The 25,070-nt window shown below is 37.2% G+C and overlaps 4 protein-coding genes across 4 annotated transcripts; 1 reads left to right on the top strand and 3 right to left on the bottom strand.

Annotated features, from left to right (window-relative positions):
* Nucleotides 1-601: 601 nt before the first annotated feature.
* LOC122041784 (transmembrane protein 205-like) lies at nt 602-2,756 on the bottom strand. Its single transcript, XM_042601587.1, has 3 exons — nt 2,469-2,756; nt 2,107-2,326; nt 602-1,093 (listed from the first exon to the last, which is right to left on the bottom strand). The coding sequence occupies exons 1-3, from the start codon at nt 2,666-2,668 to the stop codon at nt 878-880; spliced, it is 636 nt and encodes a 211-aa protein (XP_042457521.1). The 5' UTR covers nt 2,669-2,756; the 3' UTR covers nt 602-877.
* Nucleotides 2,757-10,536: 7,780 nt separating this feature from the next.
* Nucleotides 10,537-14,533, bottom strand: LOC122041783 (calreticulin-like). The gene is made up of 14 exons (XM_042601586.1): nt 14,405-14,533; nt 13,583-13,690; nt 13,303-13,495; nt 12,948-13,206; nt 12,813-12,869; nt 12,330-12,377; nt 12,156-12,242; nt 12,018-12,075; nt 11,862-11,929; nt 11,674-11,769; nt 11,535-11,582; nt 11,010-11,039; nt 10,855-10,920; nt 10,537-10,730 (listed from the first exon to the last, which is right to left on the bottom strand). The coding sequence occupies exons 1-14, from the start codon at nt 14,505-14,507 to the stop codon at nt 10,719-10,721; spliced, it is 1,233 nt and encodes a 410-aa protein (XP_042457520.1). The 5' UTR covers nt 14,508-14,533; the 3' UTR covers nt 10,537-10,718.
* An 8,187-nt stretch (nt 14,534-22,720) lies between these two features.
* On the top strand, nt 22,721-23,059 carry LOC122043859 (bZIP transcription factor 53-like). The gene has a single exon (XM_042604428.1). The coding sequence runs from the start codon at nt 22,721-22,723 to the stop codon at nt 23,057-23,059; it is 339 nt and encodes a 112-aa protein (XP_042460362.1).
* Nucleotides 23,060-23,266: 207 nt separating this feature from the next.
* On the bottom strand, nt 23,267-23,983 carry LOC122043858 (pectinesterase inhibitor 12-like). The gene has a single exon (XM_042604427.1). The coding sequence runs from the start codon at nt 23,981-23,983 to the stop codon at nt 23,267-23,269; it is 717 nt and encodes a 238-aa protein (XP_042460361.1).
* Nucleotides 23,984-25,070: the final 1,087 nt, after the last annotated feature.

Below are 25,070 nucleotides of genomic sequence, written 5' to 3'. Positions count from 1 at the left end.
ATTATTTATCTAATATTGGGTGGCATAGCTTGTGAAATTTTACTTTAGGCTCTACTGCAATAGCTTGGTGTGAGCTAATACACCATCTGAAGAAGAGCTAAAAGAATACAATAAACCGGGGAAAAATTCTTCAGGCTTTCTAATCACTTAACAATCAAACTATAAATTGACCTCGTAATTTACCTCCCTTCACACAATCTAGAGATAAACTGTAAATACATTAAACAGTGCATAAAGTTTATAGAAATTTGTCCATTTATTTACTTTAAAAAGAATAACTATTGTGTTCTTCATTCAGTTCTAGTAAAGTAAGCAGCTCAGTTCAAGCTCAAATAAACCTCAAACATGAATACATTATCATAGAATAAGCAACTTGATCAAGTTATCAACATAATACTAGCATGAACAACTTATTTATAAGCAGTGTGCTCAAAATCAGACGACGATGGGTTGAACAGCGAAAATTGATAACCGAAAAGGTCAATCAAGTCTGTTGACACAATAGAACAAATGAGCAAATTCACAAACTAGCAACGCCACAGGATTATATCACAATGCAAGCCTAAAGATTATCGTGTTTCTTACTGCGCCGAAAAGCAAGTTTATCAGGTAATAGCAGAACTTTATATCTCAAGCAGCTTTTTAGAAACCAAAAATTTGAACTTACAGTTGGGCTCCGTAATATGTTGAGCTGAATTCAGTTGAAACCCTAGAGTAACATTTTTGCACAAGCAACATAAAGGGATGAGTTTCCCAAACATTTTTTAATGTAACAGAAGTATATAAGCCATGAACCATGTTTTGGGCCAGCACGAATAGGGAAATGCTAAAACACACAGCTAAAATACATTGATAGAAACCTTGAATTTTCTTTCGTTCAGAAATGGAGCTTGCCAGCCAAGTACCATGAATGGATGGCCAGGCTGCCAAAGGCCATGATGTTGGCTAGTGATGACAAGCCATGAATCATTCCGAACTTCTTGTTCATGGATTTGAGCTGTGGATTGGTTTTTGCCGCTTCCATGTTCTTTGACACTCCGACTTCATCGCCAATGTTTAGATCCCTCTCAACTTTGTGCCTCTTCTTCATCATCTGAGCAATTAAAATAGGCAAAATGAGCTTTAACATATGATTTGTGCCAATCAGAGTAACTGATTGTAACGAGTTGTTGAATTTAGTTAGAAATAACATTGCACAAATAACTATAAAGTTAGCACACATTGCATCTGGACAATGCAGTGAATGAATATCAGTTGAAATATTATTGTGTGGAGTATAAAAAACATTAAAACGAAGCTAACATTTTCAGCATATTTTGTGATATTGTGGGTTATCAACTAAAAGAAATAGAGACAATAAGCATGAATCAATACACTTCAAAAATACATGATTTATTTTCTAGTTAATCTAAGCATCCATATTTTCCACATTGCAATTAGTTATTGCAATGTATTTAAAGAACTGAATTTTGGTCTCACCTTCATGATAGAAATGGTACAAATCCGCTGGGGTTTAAGTACTCAGTGGAAGCGATTAGGTGCCAGGTTAACACTGTGTTGGAGCCACCTAGACCAGGATGAGAAGAAGAGGAAGAACTGAAGGAGAAGGAAGAGGAAAAGAGGCATCCTAGGTGAAAATCATTTCATAGAAGCTTTGTTGATAAACAGTGAAACCCCTGCCCACACTAATGGAAGCCAGGCTATTTATGTCCCCAGCAGAAGCTCTATTACGGTTGTTGCTATCTCAAACTTGTTTCACATGCCAGCTAGTGGAGGACAATAAAGTTCACTCATGACAACTGGCACATAGCATGTTTTAAAACTAGAGTAGGAACTAAGATTTCAGAATTGATCTAAGCAGTTACAACTTTGACACGCAACAACACACTCTAAAATCCTCTCTTGCGATCATGGCTCTCTATGAGAAATATATGAATTGCCAAACAAATATATGATCCTTTCATTACTCGCATAATACAGCATAAGCAAGTAAACTACGAGATAATTTCAACACTAGAAATATTCTTAAATTGTCTTATCAATATGAAGAAATAAATGGTTTTAGCAAATAATAGATATAATTTGTAGAAGTTGGCTGAATTGTACCTCAATAGTCATCGGGGTGAAGACAATCAGGTTGGAAAGGTCAAAACCAAGCGCAGAAAGGAGAAAACCAAGTTGATACTTCTCTATTGTTGAGGCCGACCTCCACGGATGGAGATAAGCAAACGCAGCCACCGAAATCGCCGCACACACAGAAACCATCTTGAAGTAGGCGGGGAACATCTTGCCTTGTAGATTGCCGAACTGGTGCCTCGGCAAATACCTGCAACAAACCGATACAATTCACGCATTCATCGAACAAAGTATAGAAACAAATATCCTTTAGCGGAAGATTTTAAAGCTTTTGTGCATGTATCACTTGATCGTAATCGGTAAAGGTAACGATTTTAAAATTGATGAAGTACTTGAACATGATAATGCCACCGATAAAGGTGACCCAAAGGGAGGCGCCCCAGGCGGTGGCGAAGGCTAGGAGATGGCAGAGCTTGGCCGCGGTGACGGCAGCGGCGGGGGCTTCCGGTCCCGAGCCGAAGACATCGGGAGCGAAGACGACGCCGACCGTTAGGAACGCCACGGCCGTAAGGAAGCGAGTCGACCAACCCATCGGAAAGCTCCGAGGGCGAATCTAGGGTTAGGGTTCGGTAGATGGGGAAAGAAGAGAGAAGCTGTCGGTGATACACAGCTTTGACAGAAGAGTTAAACTTAAGACGAAGATTAGTTTCCATTTATAGCACTTCGATTCGATGGAAGGATACGACGTTTCTACACCGAGGGCAATATCGGAATTTAATTATTAAATATTATTTTAGTCAAATTTGGGACTTGATTCGCTTTTAATTCAGTGTCATTAAAAAATTATAAATTAATAGATAGATAAATAGGCATAAATTAAATGGCCGTCAATAGTGTTCGTCTTAACTGAGCGTCCCATTTAATTTAAGGTGATATATACAAAATAAGTAAAATACGCTGACATACACAAAATACACTTAACTAATTTCTATAACGGTAGAAGTTAATATTTAATTTTTGTACTGTATAAAAACTAGCAACTAAATTATATAATATATTATTTTATTCTCTGATAAAAGTTAGTTGTTAATTTTTACCAGATTTTATATCATTTTAATTTTACTTTTATAAATGATAATCTATAAATATTTTGATGAATAAAACATGATTGAGGCTTCATAAAAATTTATTATAATTCAAATGAAAATTATATGTTCACAGATGTGGAACTGCAACATCAGCGAAAAATTATATGTTCACGATTAAGTGGGTAAAAGCTACATTTACAATATATAGAAGTAGTTACTAGTTTTTATAACGATGACATTATATCATTTTGATTTTATTTTTCTAATTAATGATGTCTTAATTAAAATAATATTTCAACTAACAAAATAAATGATCGATACTTTAGGACTCTTATTATATTTCAAATGAATATTATCTGATCATGATCGACTCTGTAGAAGTTACATCTATAATATGTAAAATCTAGCAACTAGCTTCTACAAGGATGACTTTATATTATTTTAATTTTACTTTTATGAGTGAAAATCTCATTAAAATAATATCTCAAAAGCAAACTAAACATTAAAACTTTATGAAATTCATTTCATTTTAAGTGAACATAATTTAATCACGATCGAACATGTAGAAATTAGCATATAATTTTTATAATATGTACCAACAACCTACTAGTTTCTACATAAAATTGAAGTTAGCCGATAATTTCTAAGTTGTAGAGGTTAGTTAATAGCTTTTATAATAGTACTGAATCGGGAGGTATTTTTAGATAAAATAATGCGAGTGCATTTATTTGACTTTTTTTTTAAAAAAAAAAATGTACGCCAATGATGTGTGTATTAATTTAGGATGCCTTTTTAATTTTTTATCCTGGATAAATAGCCTGTAATTTTTTTTATTTAATTTATTATTAAAAAAATATCTCAATCTATCTATATTTTTATTTTTAACTCTATTATAACAATTAAAATATCATAATTAATTAATTATTATGTAATTATAGTCGTTATAATAATAATGATTCTTATTATAATTCTATACCGGCTACAATAAACTATATAATGTTGATTAATTATTAATAGTTATGATTCATAATCGCTATAATATGATATTAATCTTTGTTCATCAATATTGAGCAGTCTTAACTAAAGATAAACTATTTATATTACAAAATTATAAACTGTAATTGTTACAACATATTATTATTATTAGTGTTGATCAAATCAAATTATTATTATAATATAATATTAACCAATATTATCTAAAGTATTATTATAATATATTATTATAAAGTATTATCCAATATATATATATATAATCGTAGCTATGAAGTATAGCTATTTTAATATAGTTTATTAATATGGTTAGTGTTAATATTGTAGTAGTTATAATAATAATGTAAAAAAATTTTAAAAAAATGCCTCCTTGATTAATTTAATAAAAACTAGTATAAGTGCATGATGTAGGACAATAGAATTTAGCATAGATGTTAAATTACCTTTGAATGCGCCAAGAAAAGTTGACAAAAAAATTTAAAAGTAAAATATTTGAACAACTGCCCTAAAATAAATTTGATAATTTATCAAAGACGTATCTAAAGTATTCGAATGTCCAAAAAAATACAGCTAAGTTTCATATTTCCCAAAGACATACTTATTTTTGATTATACACCTCTGCCTTTTTCCACTTTAAATGAAAGAAAACATTGATTTCCTTTATTTACACCGAACCGAAACAAATAAAAAAACACTTAATTATTTATCAAATAATTTCATACAAAAGTAATTGATGACACTATTTTTTAAAAAAAATTACGTCATTAAACTCATGATTCAAAATATATTTATTAATAAAAATAAAATTAAAAGATTAATAAACAATTATAAAAATTAAAAGAACTTTAATAAAAATAAAAAAATAAAATTAGTTGTATTATTTTTAAAATATTTTTAAAAAACTAATTACAAGAGAAAAAATATAATCAAAATCAAAAATTAAAAATTAAATAACTAAAAATAAAAAAATTACTTTGGTTTTAGTTTCCAAGAAACAATATGATTATTGTGGTGCTATTATTCAAAAAATAGGATCATTATGATGTTGAAATTTTAAAAACTTTTTGAGTACCACTAGAATTACTCTAAGCTGATAACCTATGATATGATAGGAAGTTGGGTTACTATAAAAATTTACAGGACTTGGAATGAGTTCAACCATAGTTTGTTAAGTCTATCAACAGGTTTTTGTCAAAACTCATTGATAGACCTAGAGAAGTTGAAATTATAAAAAAAAAAAAAAGAATATGTACTAGACGAGGAGAGTGTATACCAGATAGTAATGACATGCATAATTGGTTCATGAAGCCTCCTAAATTAAGTTATGGGTCCCAAGTGATCAAAATGATTTTAAACTTTTAAGAATAATTTGGTGTTGGTTTTTGAAAATTAGTTCCATAGTGGTACATCTTCAGAAACCAACACCACTATGACTGAGAAAAATATAACACTATGGTGTTTGTTTCGAAAGACCATCACCACAGTGGTTCTGACCTTTCAAAATCAGAACTAGTATTTGTGTCAATTATCATGCAACCATTACTTGGCTTATGGGTCTCAAGACTAGGATTGTACACCATATACCTTGTACATACTCATCTCTTCCATCTCATTGCAAGTTTTAAAAAATTCATGTCATCTAGGTCCTTTAATGAGTTTCAGTCAAATCCATTGATAGACTTATCTAACTCTGATTGGACTCATTCTAACTCTTGTAGGTTTTTGCAATGCTTAGTGTAGGATCGTTTGCACGTAAGATGGGGGTTGAATCATGTGTATTTAATTTAAAATCTTTCTTTTTCGACTTTTGAAAGCGAATATGCAACGGAAAAATAAACTAAGTGAGGAAAAATAAAATATAATGATTTACTTGGTTCTGAGTCTTTGACGATTGCTACTCCAAGACTCAGATTCTTTTAACCTTTTTTGATAGGTAATTCACTAAAACTCTCTATCGGTAAACTCTTGGCAGAGTAATCGAGTACAATGAAAAAGAAGAAGGAAGTGTAACAACTTACACTTCCTTTATGCAGTAAATTAAATGACAAAAAAATATATTACCAACACAAAGATGAAGAATTTAGTGAGCTCGTGTGTTGGTTTCAGTCCGTTTGCAATAGTTGAGTGTAGAAGCGTCGCAGCACAATAGTAGTACGAAATTGGAACAACCAGACAGTCGAGGAAGTGCATAAACAAGTTGTCTGAATTGATTTGAAGCTGCTGGTCGAAGTTGCTTTTATAAGCTCTTCTATGCGCCTAGACTGCCCTCAAGCGTCTCCACCGAAGTTTATCTAATCCACCTTCATCGCTGAGATTATCCATATTCAGACGTCTGGATCGCTTCCGGACGTCTGGAATGCTGACATGGCTGCTCCTCGGTGAAGCCTTATTTGAGTCACCTTTATCACTTCTCTAGCACTTGGACCACCCCTGCGAAGCTGGATTTGGGCTATTTTGAGAGCCTGAAAGTCCCTTTTCCAGCCAACTTCCAACTTCGATGTCCTGCACTACAAAGTTAGCAAAATAGACAAAAAATAGTATTAACGTTAATCTGACAGTCTCAAAATTATCCGATCCTGACTTTAGATTTCACTAAAATCCTAAGTCGGACCGATGCATACCATTTCCTCAACCGGGAATGCGCCCTCATTGGATCTCTCCTCTAGTTGCTTAACTGACCTTACCTACCAAACATTTGGTTCTCCAGACCTGTTTGGACTTTCTCTAGTCTTGCTTAGTGTCTGATCAACCTAATCAACATTTCCTACAACACCAAGTTATCACAATAGATAAAATATTAAAGTAAATAGTGTTAGCAACTTTCAAGATTCGCTAGTTCAGTCAACCACATACATACTTAGACTTTACTCTCCCAAGACTTCTCATTACCTAGAGTTACCTTCCTCTAAGGTCTTCTACTACGTAGCTTTACTCACTATAACTTTCTCCACCTAACTTTATTCGCTAGGGCCTAGCTTCAATTAATAGAATTATCACTGTCTAGCTTTACTCACTAGGACTTCCACCACCAAGTTTCACTCACTAGGGTCTAACTCCACTCACTAGGGCTTCCACTGCATGGCTTCACTTACCAGGACTTTCACACTTAGTTTCACTCATTAGGGTCTAACTTCACTCACTAAGGATATCCCTTACCTAATCTCCAGTTATGACTAGTCACTTAGTAGACTTCTCACCTACCTAACTTCTAGTTAGGATTTATCCTTACTAGTCATCTAGTCCTGACTAGAATTCTTTCTTTCAAACATCAAGTCCTATTTGAATTTACCTTTGTCAAATTGACTAGACTTGAGTACATTGTCAAACATCGAAACTCTAGAGGTTGATTGTATAAACACTTAGGAGTCCAAATACTCCATTATCATTGTAAATCATTCCAAGTATTGCTCAAAAGTGTAGAAAATTTTAGACTAAGTGTCAATTGGCATAGGTCATAACTTCAATTAGGATTTCACACTATATTTACCTTCTTCACACTCACCTCTTCTATTTCATTATAATTTTTTAGAAATTCAAATTTTCTAGGTCTATCAATGAGTTTCAATCAAAATTTATTAATAAACTTAGCTAGCTATGATTGAACTCATTTCAACTCTTATGGATTTATTCAATTCATTAGAGTCCAAATTTGTCCTCTTTTACTGTTTTCCAAGTACTGAGCAAAAGGAATTTAAATTTTCAGAACACTATGGTGTTTCTCTTCAGAGATCAATGCCATAATAGTGATGATCTTCAGAAACCAACACTACTATAGTGAGAAAAACATAACACTATAGTATTGATCGTTGAAGAACAACATCATAGTAATGTTGATCTTTCGAAACCAACACCAGTGTCAATTAACATGCAACCATAACTTTATTTACAAGGCTCAGAACCAGGATTGCCCACTGATCCTATCGGGAAGCTGAGAAGACGAACCTGTCGGTGTGACGTGTCTGGAAAGTTGACCGCAACCCCATGACCCGGTTGATGATCTGTCCTCTATGTTGACCAAGTCGTCCGATATCTTCTGGTCAACAACACCTGCAACCAGTGATCGGGTTGCCCCGATCCCTGATACCTCAGTACTCGAGATAGGTCCCACGAACATATAAGCATCCATATAATAATAGGACAACAAAATAAGTACAAAATGAATAAGAAGACGTACCCTGGCCCCGGGGGAGGGGGGGGAGGGGGCGCCCTCGGATAGGTGGATGAGCTGATCGTGATACTGACCGAGTCGTCGCAGTTCCGAATAGTAGATAAATGTCTGCCCAGTGAGTAGCTGGCTCCAGTGGCTAGGAGTCGGGCGCAATATGGATCCACAGGACGACGCCCTGTCCGACTACAACCTCGGCTAACAAGCTGGAATACAACAGCTATACGAAGGCCGAATGCTACACCAGCTCGCAGGCCGGGATACAATAACGGCGCGAAGGCTGAACACATTCTCGGCTCGCAGGCCGGAATATAAGCATAGTATGATACCTGAGCCCTCGGCAGGCGACTGCTCGGAGGGTGACGATGTTGCCTGGAGGTGTCGGCGGCTGCGGCAGTAGATACCAGAGATGAAGGCGCAGGACGCCGGAGGCACTGGCCGCCAAAGACGGCTGCGGCAGTGGTTGTAGCAGGAGATGGCGGCAGCCTCTGGAGGAGGCACGTGGCAGGCGGGAGGCGCTGACGGCCGCTGGAAGTCACGGCCGGCTGAGGCACTCGCTCCCGGCAGTGTGGGAGAGCCGTCGATGCCCGCTGGGGGTGGCGGCGGTGACATCCGCAGCCACTGGGGCGCGGCCTGGGGCGGCGACAATGGTCGACGGCGGTAATGGCAGCGGCTGGCGGCCGCAGGAGGCGGCGGCAGCGGCCGCGGGAGAAGGCGGCAGCGGGTACGCACGCTAGAGATGGCGGCTCCTCCATGTCATCGGCGAGGGCCTAGCATGGCCGGCAACGAAGGCGGCACAAGTAGGAAGAAGGAATAAGAGGGATGGCCAGAGGGGCCGAAGGCCGGCGACGCGAGGAGGAGAGGAGAGGCGATGGCGGAGACCCACGACCCTGGTCCCGACGGCGGAAAAAACCTCGAGCTCCCCCCCTCTCTTTTTTGGCGGTGACGGCAGATCCCCTTAAAACACGAACCACATCCCCCGCCTCCACCCTAACCTTCATATGCCAAAAGACCCAAATACCCTCTCTTCCCTCTCTAATTTCATTCTCTACCCTCAGGCAATACCCGGATCACCCACCATATAAACCTTCTCCATACTCATCGCGTTAATTTCATGACAAGTTTTTAAAAATCCAAATACCCTAAATCCATCAGTGATTTTATCAAAACTCATTGAAGGATTTAATAAGCTCTAATTAGACTCATTCCTACTCCGTTAGATTTATGTAATGTCCCTAAGTCCAAATATACCTTAAGTTATCAGCTTAGAGTCATTTTGAACGATGCTCAAAAGGTTTTTAAAGTTTCAACACCATAGTAATTTTGTTCATCAAATAATAATACCACAGTACTGTTGATCCTTAGAAACTAACATCAAAGTAATTTTTAATTTTTAGTTATTTAATTTTAATTTTTTCTTTAAAAGTTTGAGCTATTAAAAAATATTTATAAAATAATAATAAAAATATATTTTATTTTTATTAACATTCCTTTAATTTTATATATTTTTTATTAACCATCTTCTATATTTTTATTTTTAAAAATTGTTATTAAAAATTTAAATTTAAAAAAATATGAATAACTTTAAGACATGATCATGAGTTTAATGACATAATTTTTTTAAAAAAATAAGGTGATCAATAACTTTTATATAAATTATTTGATAAATAATTAAATTTTTATTTGGTTCGGTTTAAATAAAGAGGGGTAAAATCAAAACACATAACCTACGTTCAAAATAAATTGCCAAAAAAACATTATTTTTAATTTTTTAAGATCTCTTATTTTTATAAATTTCCAATGAAATCGTGATTTACTAAATATCGTCGACCTCAAAATTTTATTATAAAAAAATTTAAATTTTAAATAAAATTTAAATTTTCAACATAGTTCATAAAAGATAAATCATAAGTAGAAATAATTGTTCTAGCTATATATGTTTTTGGCACCTTATGAAGATTTGATATAAATCATAATTATTGAGATAGTTAATGAGGTTAACTGAGATTATCATTTTTTTTATTTTTTTTTATTTTTTGTGGTTAGATGCTTTATAATTTATTCACCGTGCATACAAAATTTATATTTGACTTGGTAAACATAATTTTTAAGTACGAAGAAAGGTCAACTCGACAGATTAACGTCCAGTGCAAAAACTGCAACGTTTTCAGAAGCCATGGTTGAAGTTAAATGCATCTAACATTTCATTGAGAGAAATTACGGTGACAATAATCAAAATTCTTGCCAATTACTTGAAGTTCAATGCATCTAACATTTCATGCCTAGCTCAAATACAGCAAGAGAAATCCCCAAGGGCACTAAAAGTTCACTGACTAAATAAGATCGATTAAGAGAACTCCAGTAACTGTGCATGAGCTAACTTGCAACAACCTCGACATCTAAAGCTCATCCTGAAACAATCAAATGAACAAATTGTTAGCGTCATTGAGAAAATTTAAGAAATAAAATGACTACAATTCTATAACAGTTGATGGAATTATTATCAAACAGGCATTAGGATAAAGAGAATGTTACATGAGCAGTCTCCTTTTCCTTTTCTTCCGCATCTGAATCAGACTCTGCATCATCTTCATCTTTATCCTGTTTATTTCAAGGATATCATTAAGTGACATAAAAAAAAATTGTGGAGAAGATACGAGAATGGAGGAAAAAGTGAATTTGAATCTTACTTCTATATCTGACTCATCATCTTTAGATTCCTGCCCAAACACAATTGTTGGTTAGGAATAATACATATTGCCTAGCAAGTAATAAATATAGTTAACAAAAAAGACAAACTTGAGTCTCAACTATTTCAGACCGACTACACGGGTAGTTTACCAAGCATTAAACTATTATGTAAGATGAGATGACTTGTAATAGAAAGGTAGAATAATATAAATACACACCCTATAAAATTTAAACAAAATCATAATCACAAAGAAATAAGAGATCCTCGTAAAGATGATTATAACAAATTTAGGTGTTTTAACTATGGGCCAATGAAATGGAATTCCTACAAAATCAGTAGGCATACCCCCCATCCTTTGCCCAAGAAAAACATTATTTATGGTAATAGGCGTCGATCTATTTTGCACTAGTATCACTTGCATGAATTAAAAGTGCAAAAGACTAGATGAATTATTCAAATATTTGATAATATTGTCTAAAGCTTCAAATTGGAAAGGTTGATGGTTAAGGATATCAAATAATACCTCCTCTTCCTTCTTTTTCTCAGCTTCATCAAATGCTGCTTTTTCAGCCTGCAAGAGAGATCCAAAAATAAAATTAGGGATTCTACTGCAAGGAAGCATGCCAAATAAGATCTTATAACAATTATTTTTTGGAACCCACAAGCTTATTTTTGCCCCATGTTTCTTCAGCAAATTTTTTGGCATATTCAGGATCATCAGAGACCAGAATGTTATCAAACAGAGTTCCAGATTTCACCTAAAAAGCACATAGGCAAATAAGATATTCAGATTGACAAAAAAAAAAGGCAACTGGGAATTTGGGTCTATCGGACTGGGGAGTAAATCAACCTGCCATAATTCAATGCCTACATATCTCAAATTGGGATAGGTATAGATATCAGGGTCATCCTTGTAATCTGCAGGAAGACAGATAGCAAATGAAATCAAATCGCAAATGTGGACATACTCAAAACTTCCGAAGTGAAATATAAATATTATAAATACCAGGGTTATCAATCAATGGTGCCTCCCACTTCCCCTTGTAATTGGGATTCTTAATTTTCTATTAATAAGAAAAACAAACAAATTAGAATTTCATGTCCTTGTTCTAATGCAAATCTAACTAACCAGTAATATGTAAACCTTTTGCTTCCAGGGCCCCTTGTATTCAGGGTTGGGAATGGTCGGTGCTGTCCATTCACCATCCTCTTCTTCATTCCAATCTTCAGGCTGTAGATAAGCCAGTCATGTAACAAAAATAGAAAATATTGGCACAGGAAATAACACTCACAAACAAAGAAACCTGACAAATTTTACCTTTTTAGCATCAGGATCAGTAATCTCCTTGAGAATATCATCGTACCCCTTCAATAACAAAGTTAAGATTGCTTAGCATAGTTAAAGGTATAGATCAAGCTAAATAGAAGATGATCTTAAAACACACATGGAATGCAAGCAACAGATGCAGAAAATATAAGCTGTTGTGACATTACAAGTAATTTCTGGACTTCAATTTTGCAGTGGACTTGAATTTGTTGTACTTTATATGTTATTATACTCCAAGTACAAAATTTGAAACCTTAGTTTTGTAATTCCGTATCCTGTGTGACTTATACGTTCTCATTCAAAGTAAATCAAACCTTAGGTTTTCCGTTATACTAACAAGTTAACGATTAAGTAGAAAGACATTAGAAATCCCCAAAGCAAATATCAAACTCTAATTCAGGGATTTGATCATGTTTGCCTACAACTGACAAAAAAAGAAAGTGAAGCATGCCAACTGAGCAGAGTTTTATTTACCTCAGGTTTCTTGTCCTCTGGATCAGGGATGTACTGCTTGTCATCCCAATCTTCAGGCTGCAACATAACACAACCAAATCAAATGAATGTTACACATACTAGAGAGCATATGGACAATTGGTAGATAGCACTCACCTTCTTGGCATCAGGGTCCGTGATTTGCTTCTTAGGAAGAATATCCCAATCATCATACAAGCTACCTGTTTGCTTCTCATTGTTATCAATAAGAATGCTGTATGTAGCATCAGGATGGACGATGAAAGTATACACATGAGTTAGTTGATCAGTCTTGCATGGAACTTCTTTCTTAATCAAGTGGTTTTTCCCATCACGTGAAAAGATGGCATGAACCTTTTTAGTGCTATGCAAACAGATGTCAGGTCCAAACATGATACTGCAAATTCCAGACGCAGAGGAGCAAGTTAGATTATCAACAAAAAAACATCATAATAAAATAGAGAACCAGTATACAGAGAATGATTAATAGTACCTGTAAGGAGTATCTCCACCAAATTTCTTCTGATCCACTTCACCACTAAGCAATTTAATGTAGCCACCACCACAGTCAAGTTTTTGTTCATGTTTTACTGAGAATTGGAATACTAATGTCTTGCCCTTGTTGTTAAACTCAGGGAACTCTGCTGAAATGGCATAGAATCTGTAGTCTTCAGAGGTTTGGATTCCTGCAGGCAGAAAAAACTGTGAGTCTGTGGCGGTTTGAGCAGTACTTTATTAACAAAGAAAAATGAGATTTGACAACATAGCAGTACCTTTATCTTCAGCATCGGCTGTCCAATTTCCAGAAGTGTAGATCCATTCTCCAGCCATGTTTTCATCCTTCTTCCAGTCAGATTTGACCCACCGATTCTCCCACCCATCTTGGATATTATAAGTGAATAAAGAACTTATTGAAATGTGTGGATCTTCTAATTTCTTTTTCATAAGTAAACTAGACTATACAAATTTTGCTTCGGCAAACAGTACTATCAGAACCCAAAAGGAGGAAGAAACAAACGGTGACAAATACAGACAGTGCAAAGACACCAAAAGGCTTGCTAAGAATAAGCATTACAAATTCAAACACTTCTCGTTCTGATAAGGAACTCAAGCAAACGTTCTAACATTGCATGCAAAAGTCCACGTGATCTATCAAAATTTTTTCATAATTCTATTTCCAGACAATAAAAACGAGTACGACAATCCTATAAGATCCACAATGAAACAAAAACCTGCAATTTAAAATAACAGAAATCTCATAAAAGATAAATCTAGGAACTTCCCGACTAAACTAAAAGACTGAAAAAGGTCAACGAAATTTAAGAAACAACTATAATTCTGTAATCTTCGCTCCAACTGCCTCACACATGGAAGTTGGAACAGAGTGAAACCAAGATACAGACAATCGAAACCATTATAGAACTTTCTACAAGAGGTTGATCCAAGCATCAGAAACGACCCAACTATTAAAAATTAGAAACAGGAAAAACTGAATGGGAAAAAAATTTCAAACCCTGCGAGGTAAGAAATGCGGATCGAGATCGAAGGATTACACTAGATCCCATATCGCCAATAGACCAGAGATGAGTGCATACCGTCAAATCGCTCCTCCAAGTAGACCTCGGCGGAGCAGATCGAAGCGACGGCGAGAACTGTCGCTAGGGCAGCTACCAGCAAACGACTTCTCAAGATCGCCATTCCTCGTGGACTCTACTTCTCCCGATCGAACAACTGGATATATATAGAGAGAAATTACGGGTTCTGGTAACTTCCTGGTAACTTTACTCCGCGAGCGGCTTACCAAATAAATCTTCTCTAGGAACCACATGACCAATGAAATAGAGCCACGTGGAGAATCGACGTGTTGACCTTACATAGCGTACAACAACAGCTTATTAGGTAGGTTTTAAAGCCAAAATGCCGCCAATAGAATTCATCAAAAATAGGCATTTATTTATTTACATGATTACTAATAATTTCCTTCTGAATAATCTAGATATTTTTATATTATTATTATTATTATTATTATTATTTATGAAAGTTAATTTTCCGAAAATAGATACATTATTATCTTTATCATTTAGTCCAAAATAATAATTGATGGATGAAACTTAATTCATTTCTTATTTTTTACATTATAATTAATTTAGTAAAACAAAGGAGGAAATAACTCAGAAAAGAAAATAATTTTTTAAAAAATAAATTGAGGATAACTTTCAAGTTGGATTCTTCACGATAAAAAATAAAAAATAAAATAAAATCAAGATTAACATATCTAAAATAAATTTAAAAGTACTAATCCCTAATCAATTAGAGATTTTATTTTTATTTTTTTTGACAAATAAAATTTATTATAATTTCTATTAAATTAGTTTAATTTATTCATTTAGAACATTTATTTTTATATTTACAGTCGACTTTTATTCTCTAGTGAAGTTATTTCCTTTTCGCTTTACAATTTCGTCTGAAGTTTCTGGATGGTTTGAAGGTTCAATTGGATGCTGCATCTATTGGTATCTGCGATGTAGTCTCTTAATTCAGTTTTGATAATACTTATCTTTATTTGTCATATTTTTTAAAAAAATATTACTATTACTCCCATAATAAATAGAGAGATTATGAAAGATTTAGGAAAATAAATAAAGACAGTTCGAATACAATAGAGATAATTTTTCTTTAAATAAACTTCTAAGATGAATGTCGTCTATTTCTGGAATTAGTCAGACTTGTAATTTTTTTTTTTATGAGTTAGAGGGATGATTAACTCCAATCATTTTATCTCAGTTATTTGTTGTAGCGAAAAAACTTAAATCAATATTAACATCTTGAATTATTTGATATTCATCTACTTAAGATGATTAATCCAAAGATCCACATAGTGCATACACTGCACTATGAAAATACTCATTTTCTAAAGTAAATCGGAAGTGAAGAAACCTCGTATATACTCATAATAAGAAAATATAATAAGAAAATAAATATACAATACAATAAATACCTTGTTTGATCTCTTGTAGTTTGTAGATGTCTTTATCATTGGAAAGTGTAGTAACACTTGTTTTCCAAGAGTTCAAGAATTGGCAGAGAGTGTGCGAGAGCAATCTAGCTTCAAACCTTCATGAAAACTCTTTTCTAGGGTTCACTTGACGCCTCTAATCGATTAGATTTTTCCCTAATCCATTGTCACGTCATCCAACCGTCCAACAACCTACAGAATAACTCTTTTTTTTAATCCTAATCGATTGATGAGCCATCTCAATGAATTCAGAAAGCCTTAATAGATTACCCAATTAATTCCCAAACTCTTTATTCTCTTACAAAAGACCTTAATTGATTATTCCAATCGATTAGCATGGTTGATCCTGTTTGAAAGCAGGGGAGATCGTGCGTTGGCTATGGTGGTGTCGAGATGACTTCGATGTCAACCGTGCGAAGACTCTGAGCTGGAAGAAGATGGCGTCAAGGGATTCTGGAGCTAGGAGCTGTGGACCTACATACACCGCAGATAGAGTCGATGGAAACGTTAGAGCAAGAACTGGGGAAGAAGTTCCTAATATAAATACTCCGACACTTAAGTCAGAATAGTAGCCAAGCGAAAAATGGAAGACAATGAATAGTAGATCAATTGATAAATTGTGCTCGTGAGACCTTGCGCCCCCTTTTTTATACCACCTTCATAACCTCCGCAATTAATGAGGCGGCAGAGAATATCTAGTATCAGAATATGTCATGTAGTGAAGGATGTACAGTAGCTTTTCCCTGGTTAGAAGAAGGTTCCGTTATATGTATATGTTAGGATAACAGCATATTCCCTAACATGTTGTTACGATTCTGGCAATGTTGTCTCCTAGAGAGAGTTCAACCGGCTCTGGGTCGACCGGTTGTAGATTAGGGGGCTGACCGACTATATGTTGGGAGTTATGCTCATGAGAAGTGGGGAGTTAGGTCCCGTAAGTCCGATCGGCCTTTAAGCCGACCGGGTTTATGGCGGGGATTCAACATCCACTCGGACAATATGTCTAGTCAAATTTTATGTCAGGGGTTCATCTTGCACTCGATAGCTATACTTAAATATAGAGTTTAGTCTAGCCGAGTGATGTGCCTATGATATCTGGTTGAACCTCTAGTCAGATAAGCCAGAGCACTCGCTGGTGACACTAGACTCATTTCAGCATGACATCAATACGACCCGAGGGTTAACCCATTCTTGACTTTGACCACCATATCAGTTGACTTTCTTAATGTTGAACCCAATTTTGAGGGTCCCACTTTACTCGTTGTATCACTAGCATTCCCTTTAAATCTAGTTGAAGGAGACTGCAAGCTCGACTGACTAGACACTTGTGTTCTTTAATGTCATTAGCTTGGACACTCGATCCTATTTCTGCCATTTGAGTTTTATGCTTGGAGCATTACCCATTTGAATATTTACAATTTGTGGTAAGAGTTGAGAATAGGGGTGAAGGTAGACTCTCTTATAACTTGGTCGAACGATATGAGAGTCTGGGATTTGGGCATGAGAACATACTCGCTTATAACTCGATTAGGCGGTACGAGAGTCTAGGACTTGGGCACGAGGGTAGCTTAGCTTGTAACTTGACCGAATGACACGAGAGTCTAGAACTTGGGCATGAGGGTAGGCTTGCTTATAACTCTACTGAGCGGCACGAAAGTTTGGAACTTGGGCGTGAGGGCAGATTCACTTATAACTCAACCAAGCGGTATGAAAGTCTGGAACATGAGCATAGTGTATAATCTGAGTGTCTTGAAGATTGAAGGCACAGTGTATGATCTGAATGCCTTAGAACATGGGTGTGAGAGCAAGCTCACTTATAACTCGGTCAATCGGCATGAGAGTCTGGAACTTGGGCAAGAGATTATGCTAGCTTATAACTCGATCAAGCGGCACGAGAGTCTGGAAGCACAGCATATGACTTGAATGCCTTGAAGAGTGGAGGTCCAGTGTATGACTTGAATGCCTTGGAATATGGGTGCGAGCTCACTTATAACTTGATCGATTGGCACGAGATTCTAAAACTTGGGCTCGAGAGTATGCTCGCTTATAACTTAGCCGAGCAACACGAGAGTCTGGAGGCATGGTGTATGACTCGAATGCCTTGGAGAGTAGAGGTACAGTATATGACCTAAATGTCTTGGAACATAGGCGCGAGGGCATGCTCGCTTATAACTTGACCAGTCGCTATGAAGGTTTGGGACAGGCGCGAGAGCAAACTCGCTTATAACTCGACTGAACGACATGTGAGTCTAGAACTTGAGCGTGAGGACAAGCTCGCTTATAACTTGACCGAGCGGCACAAGAGTCTTGGACTCGCTTATAACTTGACCACTCGGGTCCCTCGTTCGGTGTGAGGGCCCGATATTGACGCAGCAAAGTTGTTCTATAAAGGGCATCCGATTACTGCTTGTTATTTCTGCGCTTGGGCAACTATTAGGAGCTCCAAGTTTTCTTATGATAAGGTAATGGTAGTGAGTCTTCCAGCCTCTTCCATCTTCATATTTTAGATTTGGGTGAAGTTCTAATAAACAGTGCCAAATTTGATCCTATCTAAAAGTAGGGGAGATAGCACGCTGGATATGGTGGTGTCGAGGTGGCTTCGATGTCAACCGTGTGAAGACTCTGAGCTGGAAGAAGATGGCGCCAAGCGATTCTGACAATGCTATCTCCTAGAGAGAGTCTGACTGGCTCTGGATCGACTAACTATAGATTAGGAGTCTGCTCATGTGGGGAAATGTGTCCCAAATGTCCAGCCGGCGCTGGGGCTAACCGGGTATATGCTGGAAGTTATGCTCTTGAGAAGTGGAGACCTAGGTTGGTAAGTCTGACCAGCCTTTAAGTCGACCAGGTTTATGTCGGGGATTCGACATCCGCTCGGATAATATTTTGATCGGATTTTATTCCAAGGGTTCATCTTGCACTCAGTAGCTATACTTGAATATAAAGTTCGGTTCAACCGAGTGATGTACCTAGCGTATCAAGTCGGTCCTTTAATCCAATCGGCCAGAGCACTCGGTGGTGACACTGGACTCATTTCAGCATGACATCGATACCACCCGAGAGTTGACCCCTTCTTGATTTTGACCATCATATCAACCAACTTTCTTGATGTCGAACCCAACTTCGGGGGTCCCACCTTACTTGTCGTATCTATAGTCTTAATCAATTGCCTCAATTGATTCCTTCTCTTACAATAAAATACTGCTTAATTGATTGACTAATCAATTCTCAGGCTTTAATCAATAACCTAATCGATTACGCAATTCACTGTTCATCGTGAAGAAACCCCTTCAATCGATCGCTGAATCGATTAAGCTCCTCGTGACAAAATCAACTCCCCAATTGATTGCCTAATCGATTGGAGGGTTGAATCGATTTAGCACTTCTTTGTGCTTGCGATTTAGGCCTCCAACCGATTAGCCAATCGATTTGTGAATGCTTAATCGATTGACTAATTGATTCAGCCTTCTCTTTCACAACATATAACTCTCAATCTATCAATTCATCAATTGGCTTTGGCCTAATCGATTACCCAATCCTAACTCACTTGACTTGAATCTAGGGTTCCCTTGCCCAACCTCTAGTCAACCATAACATGTTGGGACTTCTTCACCAAGTGTCCATTGTAAACATTTTAACCCATGTGGACTTTCTCTTGTACTTTCTATTGGACTTCTGATCACCAAGTGCAATCCTCCTTAATCCACTTGAATTTTCCTCTTGTCTAATCTCAGTTAGGTTTTTTCTTTGCCAACATATAATCTTCCTTAACCCTCTTGGAATTTCCTTTACTTAACTGCAGTTAGGACTTTTCTTTGCTAACTACGATCTTCTTTGATCCACTTGGACTTGGCCTAACCATTGAGTTAGGACTTTAATTTTATCTAACTTTTAGTTAGGACTTTTCAGTCAAGTATCGAGTTTTCCATGACCTATTTGACTTCCATTTCATATATGGTCAAATATCTAATAAACTTTGACCATTTGATATCTTCTCACCTATTGTTCCACATATTATCCAAATATCCAAAACTCAAACTCACTCTAGCTTAGTTAGATTGGTCAATCTTGATCCGAGGATTATTGTACCAATAATCTCTTAATATGATTAAATTTGGTTGAAAAAAATTGTAGAAAGGATAGAGAGAAAAAAATATTAATTTTAAACTACAAATTTAAAAACATGAAATTTATATAAAATATTTCTTTTAGGTCTCAACAAGTAAATAAAATAGTGATACCTTATCAATAAATAAAAACAACAAAATATTTTAATTTGTATATTATTTATTAGAATGTTATTAAATTGATCAAAAGATATTTTATCTAAAAACCTTACTCCATGTCACTAGGCCAACATATCACTTTAATATTCAGTGACCTTGAGTAAAGGCTAATCCTCTCGGACTAAGTCAACACGTTAGCGTCTTTTATGGGTTTTTGTGAATAAATGCCACCAACCATAAAGGATAATTTTTTAAAATCTCTATCTATCTTTCTATTTATTATTTATTTATTTATAATAATTTAAATATTTAATTCTTCAAATCAATTTATTCAGAGAAGACGATACCTTCAGTCCTATAAAATTTTTTCTATTAATAATCCAAATAAATCGAAAAATACTCAATAATTTCATCCAAATAACCAATAGTTTTAGATTTGAAAACTCTATTTAGTTTCTAATCCGGTGATGAAAAGGAGGCCCAACTAATGATGGGTCAAAATAGGATAGACCGATTGACATAGAGATCAAAGTTAAGAAAGTTGTCCACAAAACAGATCAGGTCAGTCGAACGGTTGAGTTATGGCCAAATGGACTGCACTCCTAGATGGGTGAGCAAGGCTAAGCCGACATCATAAGGTTACGAGATAAACAAATAGTTCATCTCCCAACCACCGTCCCTGTCAAGCAGGTGGCATGTTCGGTTGGGGGAGGAACCCTCCGGTATGAGAAAGCTAAGTAAAGGGAGAATGCTTTGATCAGCACAACCAAGCGGGGCACGTCTCGATCGAACGACCATCGATCGACCTATAGCGGGACCCACCTAAGTATCTCCTAGTATTCTTTTGGAGGTTTATGTCACTGACAATAGAGCATGTTCCGTAAGTGAATCATACGATAGAAGCTTCCAGCCTGTCACATCATGGATTTGCATGTTTGCTTAAGGAAAGGTATTAGAGAAACTTTTGGACTTGTCTTTTCCTAGGATGATTGGGAACACGTGTCTGCTTTGAGATACGTGCGTAAATACTATAATAACACTATAAAAAGGAATTCTCATTTATATGCTGAGGCATGCACAACTTTATCATTCTGCACAATCTTCACATTCTTATTACTTTCTACTTCATTGAAAACTGACTTGATTATTGGAGGAATAATGTGGAGAGCTCCTTTACAGCCCGATACTAATGCCTCTTGTATTGCAAGATCACATGAAATATTCACTTCATCTATCTTTAAGCTATTTTCTTAGCTTATCATCTTCTCCACTTTCGAGCAAGAACAGTGCTCTTCTCCGAGTTATCTTCTAATGATTGCTTCTTGAGCTCTATTAGAGTCTTATTATTTTATACTGCTTTTTAAGTTTTTCACTCAACATAATTTCCCAATCTCTTTAGTAATGGTCCCACACTAACGTGCCACGATCCTTATAACGATCTCTCAACAATTATTACTTATAGTAACAATCGAGCAGTTAAAATCGTTATAATTAAAATGGCCACTAGATAAAGATCAACAATGGACCAATTGTTTCTCAATTTACGTTGTATTTGAAAGAACAATATTAAAATAAAATAGTGTTGATAGTCGTACTGTTCTTTAAATGTAACAGAGTAGTAGATTGGGAAATACGTCCCTTAGAAAATTTAAAAGTTAAGTGTGCCTTTTAAATTTCCATAGTTTTAAATGTGCGTTTTTGATCAATTGTCTAGTAAAAAAATTCTTGCTTAAATTCAGAGCCAACACTACTAGACGGAAAGCCAAAAGGACAATTTTTTAATTTTCCTTCGGATCGTTCTTATCGCGAGCCAGATGAACTTAGTTGACCGGGGAAGGTGGAGTGCTCCTGTCGCTCTCGTGTAAATTAATATATTCCTTTATACAAATCCTCAGTGGTGAGTTCATTTCCAATATTCGAGGATATTAATTTCTGTCCTTAATCCTAATTAAATTAGGCAGTGATGGATAATTTAATTAAACCGTCATTTGGTCAAACAAACATCATCCGCCACCAAGAGTCTTGTCGTAATCAAATCATAATACTCCTTCAAGTTTCAGCAACTTATCCGGTCCAAACCTTCACGTCCTCATCCATAAACTCTAATCTTCTGAAATTAAAGTAATATATAACTGAATAATTGTATCCATACGTTCCATTTTCCCAATTTGCCTTCTATAAATCATTGTGATCTCTCAGCTCTCATCATTCTTCCACCGAGCGTTTCCTAATTCTTTTCCATTTCAGGGCGTGTGCGTGAGACATTCCGGCGGCGGCGTTTCCTGATTTAGCCGTCACAGGTGCCCTCTTTGGTGCGCCAATGGCGTCAAACGAAGTTCCAGTAATAGCAAGGCTCTGTTCCTTATGAGCCTCACGTTCCATGAAATCCCTGTTCCAAAATCAAATCTTTGAGGGTGGGTTAGGTTCTAGATCGTCTCTTCTTTGACGTTCCTGTTTCAAAATCTCGTCTTTTTCCTGGTTTTGCGAGACATCAAATCGATGGCAGGTCTCTGAGCTTTATGAGCGTCACGTCCCATCTCCACCGCATCCAATCCTTCTCCGTCGTGTTCCTCCACTGGTTCTACGTCTTCTCGTGAACTAAAAGCCGCGGCCTTTGGCTGCCAAATCGTATAAATAGAGGTGAGCAAGTGCTGGAGTTGTAGTCGGCGATGGACGACCGGAACCAGAAGAGGAAGCTCTCCAACCGGGAGTCGGCGAAGCGGTCGCGGATTCGGAAGCAGCGGCATTTGGAGGAGCTCCTGGACGCGGCGGCGCGTCTGAGGAAAGAGAATGGAAGGGCGGTGGATCAGGTGGAGGCGCTGAGCGAGCAACACCGGAGGATGGAGGCGGAGAACGCCGCGCTCAGGGCGGAGGCGGAGCGGCTGACGGAGACGCTGCGGTCGCTGCACTGCCTGGTGGAGGAAGACCCGTGGCGGCCGACACACCCGGCCATGGCCGCCATGGCGTCGACTGACGTACCGCTTCGTGTTTATCCATGTGGCCGGTAGAATTAAACTCCGATGAAAGAAACAAATAAAAATTCCAAGCGAACAGATTGTGAACAGAGAGAAATGAGCGTGTAAATTCGATCGTTATCTAATCATAGAAACTGTTTGAGATCTTCAATCGAATAAAAATAAATCCAGATTCAAATAGATGAACGATTCAGTCAACTTTTTTTCATTTCTGTTTAATTTTCTTCAATTCAAGTTCATTTAGATCAAGTCGGCGATGGCGAGGCAATTGCTGCCGAGCTTGGAGAGCGCGTCGTCGACGGCGGAGAGCGGCGAGGTGTCCTGCATCTCGGTGAAGCCGTCCTCGCAGGTGGCGAAGTCGTCGACGAGGGCGGAGAGCATGATGTTGACGGTGTCTTTGTCGCGCGCCGCCACGGCGTTGCCGGCCGCGTCCAGGTTGTCGAACGCGTCATCGTAGCTGTCGGCGCACACCTGGAGCGTGCTCGCCACCCGCGCGGTCGTTCCTGGCTGCTTCAGCAGCGCCGCCACCTCTCCCTTCGCCGCCTCCACCCTCGCTCGGCACGCCGCCATTTGCACCTTCAGAAACGTTGCCGCGTCCACCTGCCACCCGGCGCTGGCCGACAGGAACTGCTGCGCCGATGACAAGCACAGATCCGGGTAGTCGGTTTTCTGGCACAGCGAGGCCACCGCCGCTTGGAGGAGGGGAGGCAGCGAGAGATGGCCGTCGCCGAAGCCGCCACCAACCGGAAAAACAGAATCATCCTGTGCCGCTGGAGCTGAAGCCTCTTGTTGTTTGGATGGCCCCTGAACACTCTGCGGTTCAGGCGACGATGCCACCGGGGAGGCTGCTAAATCGAAGGTGATCGAGGCGTTGCGAGGGATGCAGACTCCGGTGACAGGGTTAAGGAAGAGGCTGGAGGAGGAGAGGGCGAGGAGGACGACGACGAAAGAAGCCATCGCTAAACACAATGAAAGAATGAAGGAGAAGGGGCCAACGCAAGGGAGAAAGGCACGGAAGGGTCGGTATTAATATTTGAAATTTGGGTGAGTAATGGAGGGAAGGAAACAGATTGGATAATTTTGGAGGGAAGTCGTTGAGCGTCCTTAGAAGTAGGGTTAATAATAGCAGTTGATATTAGAGGTGAGTAAAAATTTGATTAAACCAAATTAATCATTCTAACCCATAAAGTTTAAGTAATTAATTTAAAATTAATTTAAAATTAATTTTGATTTTAAATTTTATAAATCCATTAAATTAAAACTCATATAAATTTAATTAATTCAATACTCATCAACTTAATTGATTCAATTTTGATAATAAAATTATAAAAAAATCAATTCAATTAATTTTAATTTATTCAATTTTAAAATGATTGACCAGTCGATTTTGATGAATGCCCTCAATCCAAGGGATCAATCCTGATTATTTTTAATTGAGATAACCAACTCTTCCAACAATAGAATGGAGTATATCTCTTCCAACAATTGATTCACATTTAAATATTATGATAAAAGATGAATACGCTCGTCCTTAGACCCCCGTCAACCCGTCCCAAGGTCAACACGGAGGAGATAAATCACGGACGACTACTAGCATTTGGAATATTGACTAGCACATAAGAGAAGTATTTACCTCGACTTTGCCGAAATTCGAACCCCAGATCTCATTGTAATAACACTACATGCGTTAACCACTAGATCCATCCGAAGAGAGATAGTTTAACATGATGTTAATTTTGTAACCAAACATGAATAATCATTTCAAAAAACACAATCCAACACAATGTTTTGAATCATAAACACAATTTATATTCCTTGAATCGGTATGTAACACAGCATCAGATGATTTCCTTTGGATGATGTCGTTTTCTACGTGTTATGTACACGCGATGAACTCTGGTTACAACTGTGCTAGCTAAACTATCCATCGGCGATCGAAATGACAAAGCAGAGACATGGCTAGATGATATGGAGGGTTAATCCATGTTAGGAACTCATTTCATTCCCATCTGAAGAACCTTCAGAGAATGCCATTCTCAGCCAA

The sequence above is a fragment of the Zingiber officinale genome, chromosome 2A (assembly GCF_018446385.1).
Source record: "Zingiber officinale cultivar Zhangliang chromosome 2A, Zo_v1.1, whole genome shotgun sequence".
NCBI lineage: Eukaryota > Viridiplantae > Streptophyta > Magnoliopsida > Zingiberales > Zingiberaceae > Zingiber > Zingiber officinale.
Note: the sequence above shows the minus strand (reverse complement) of the source record. Positions and strands in the feature narration are given on the sequence as shown.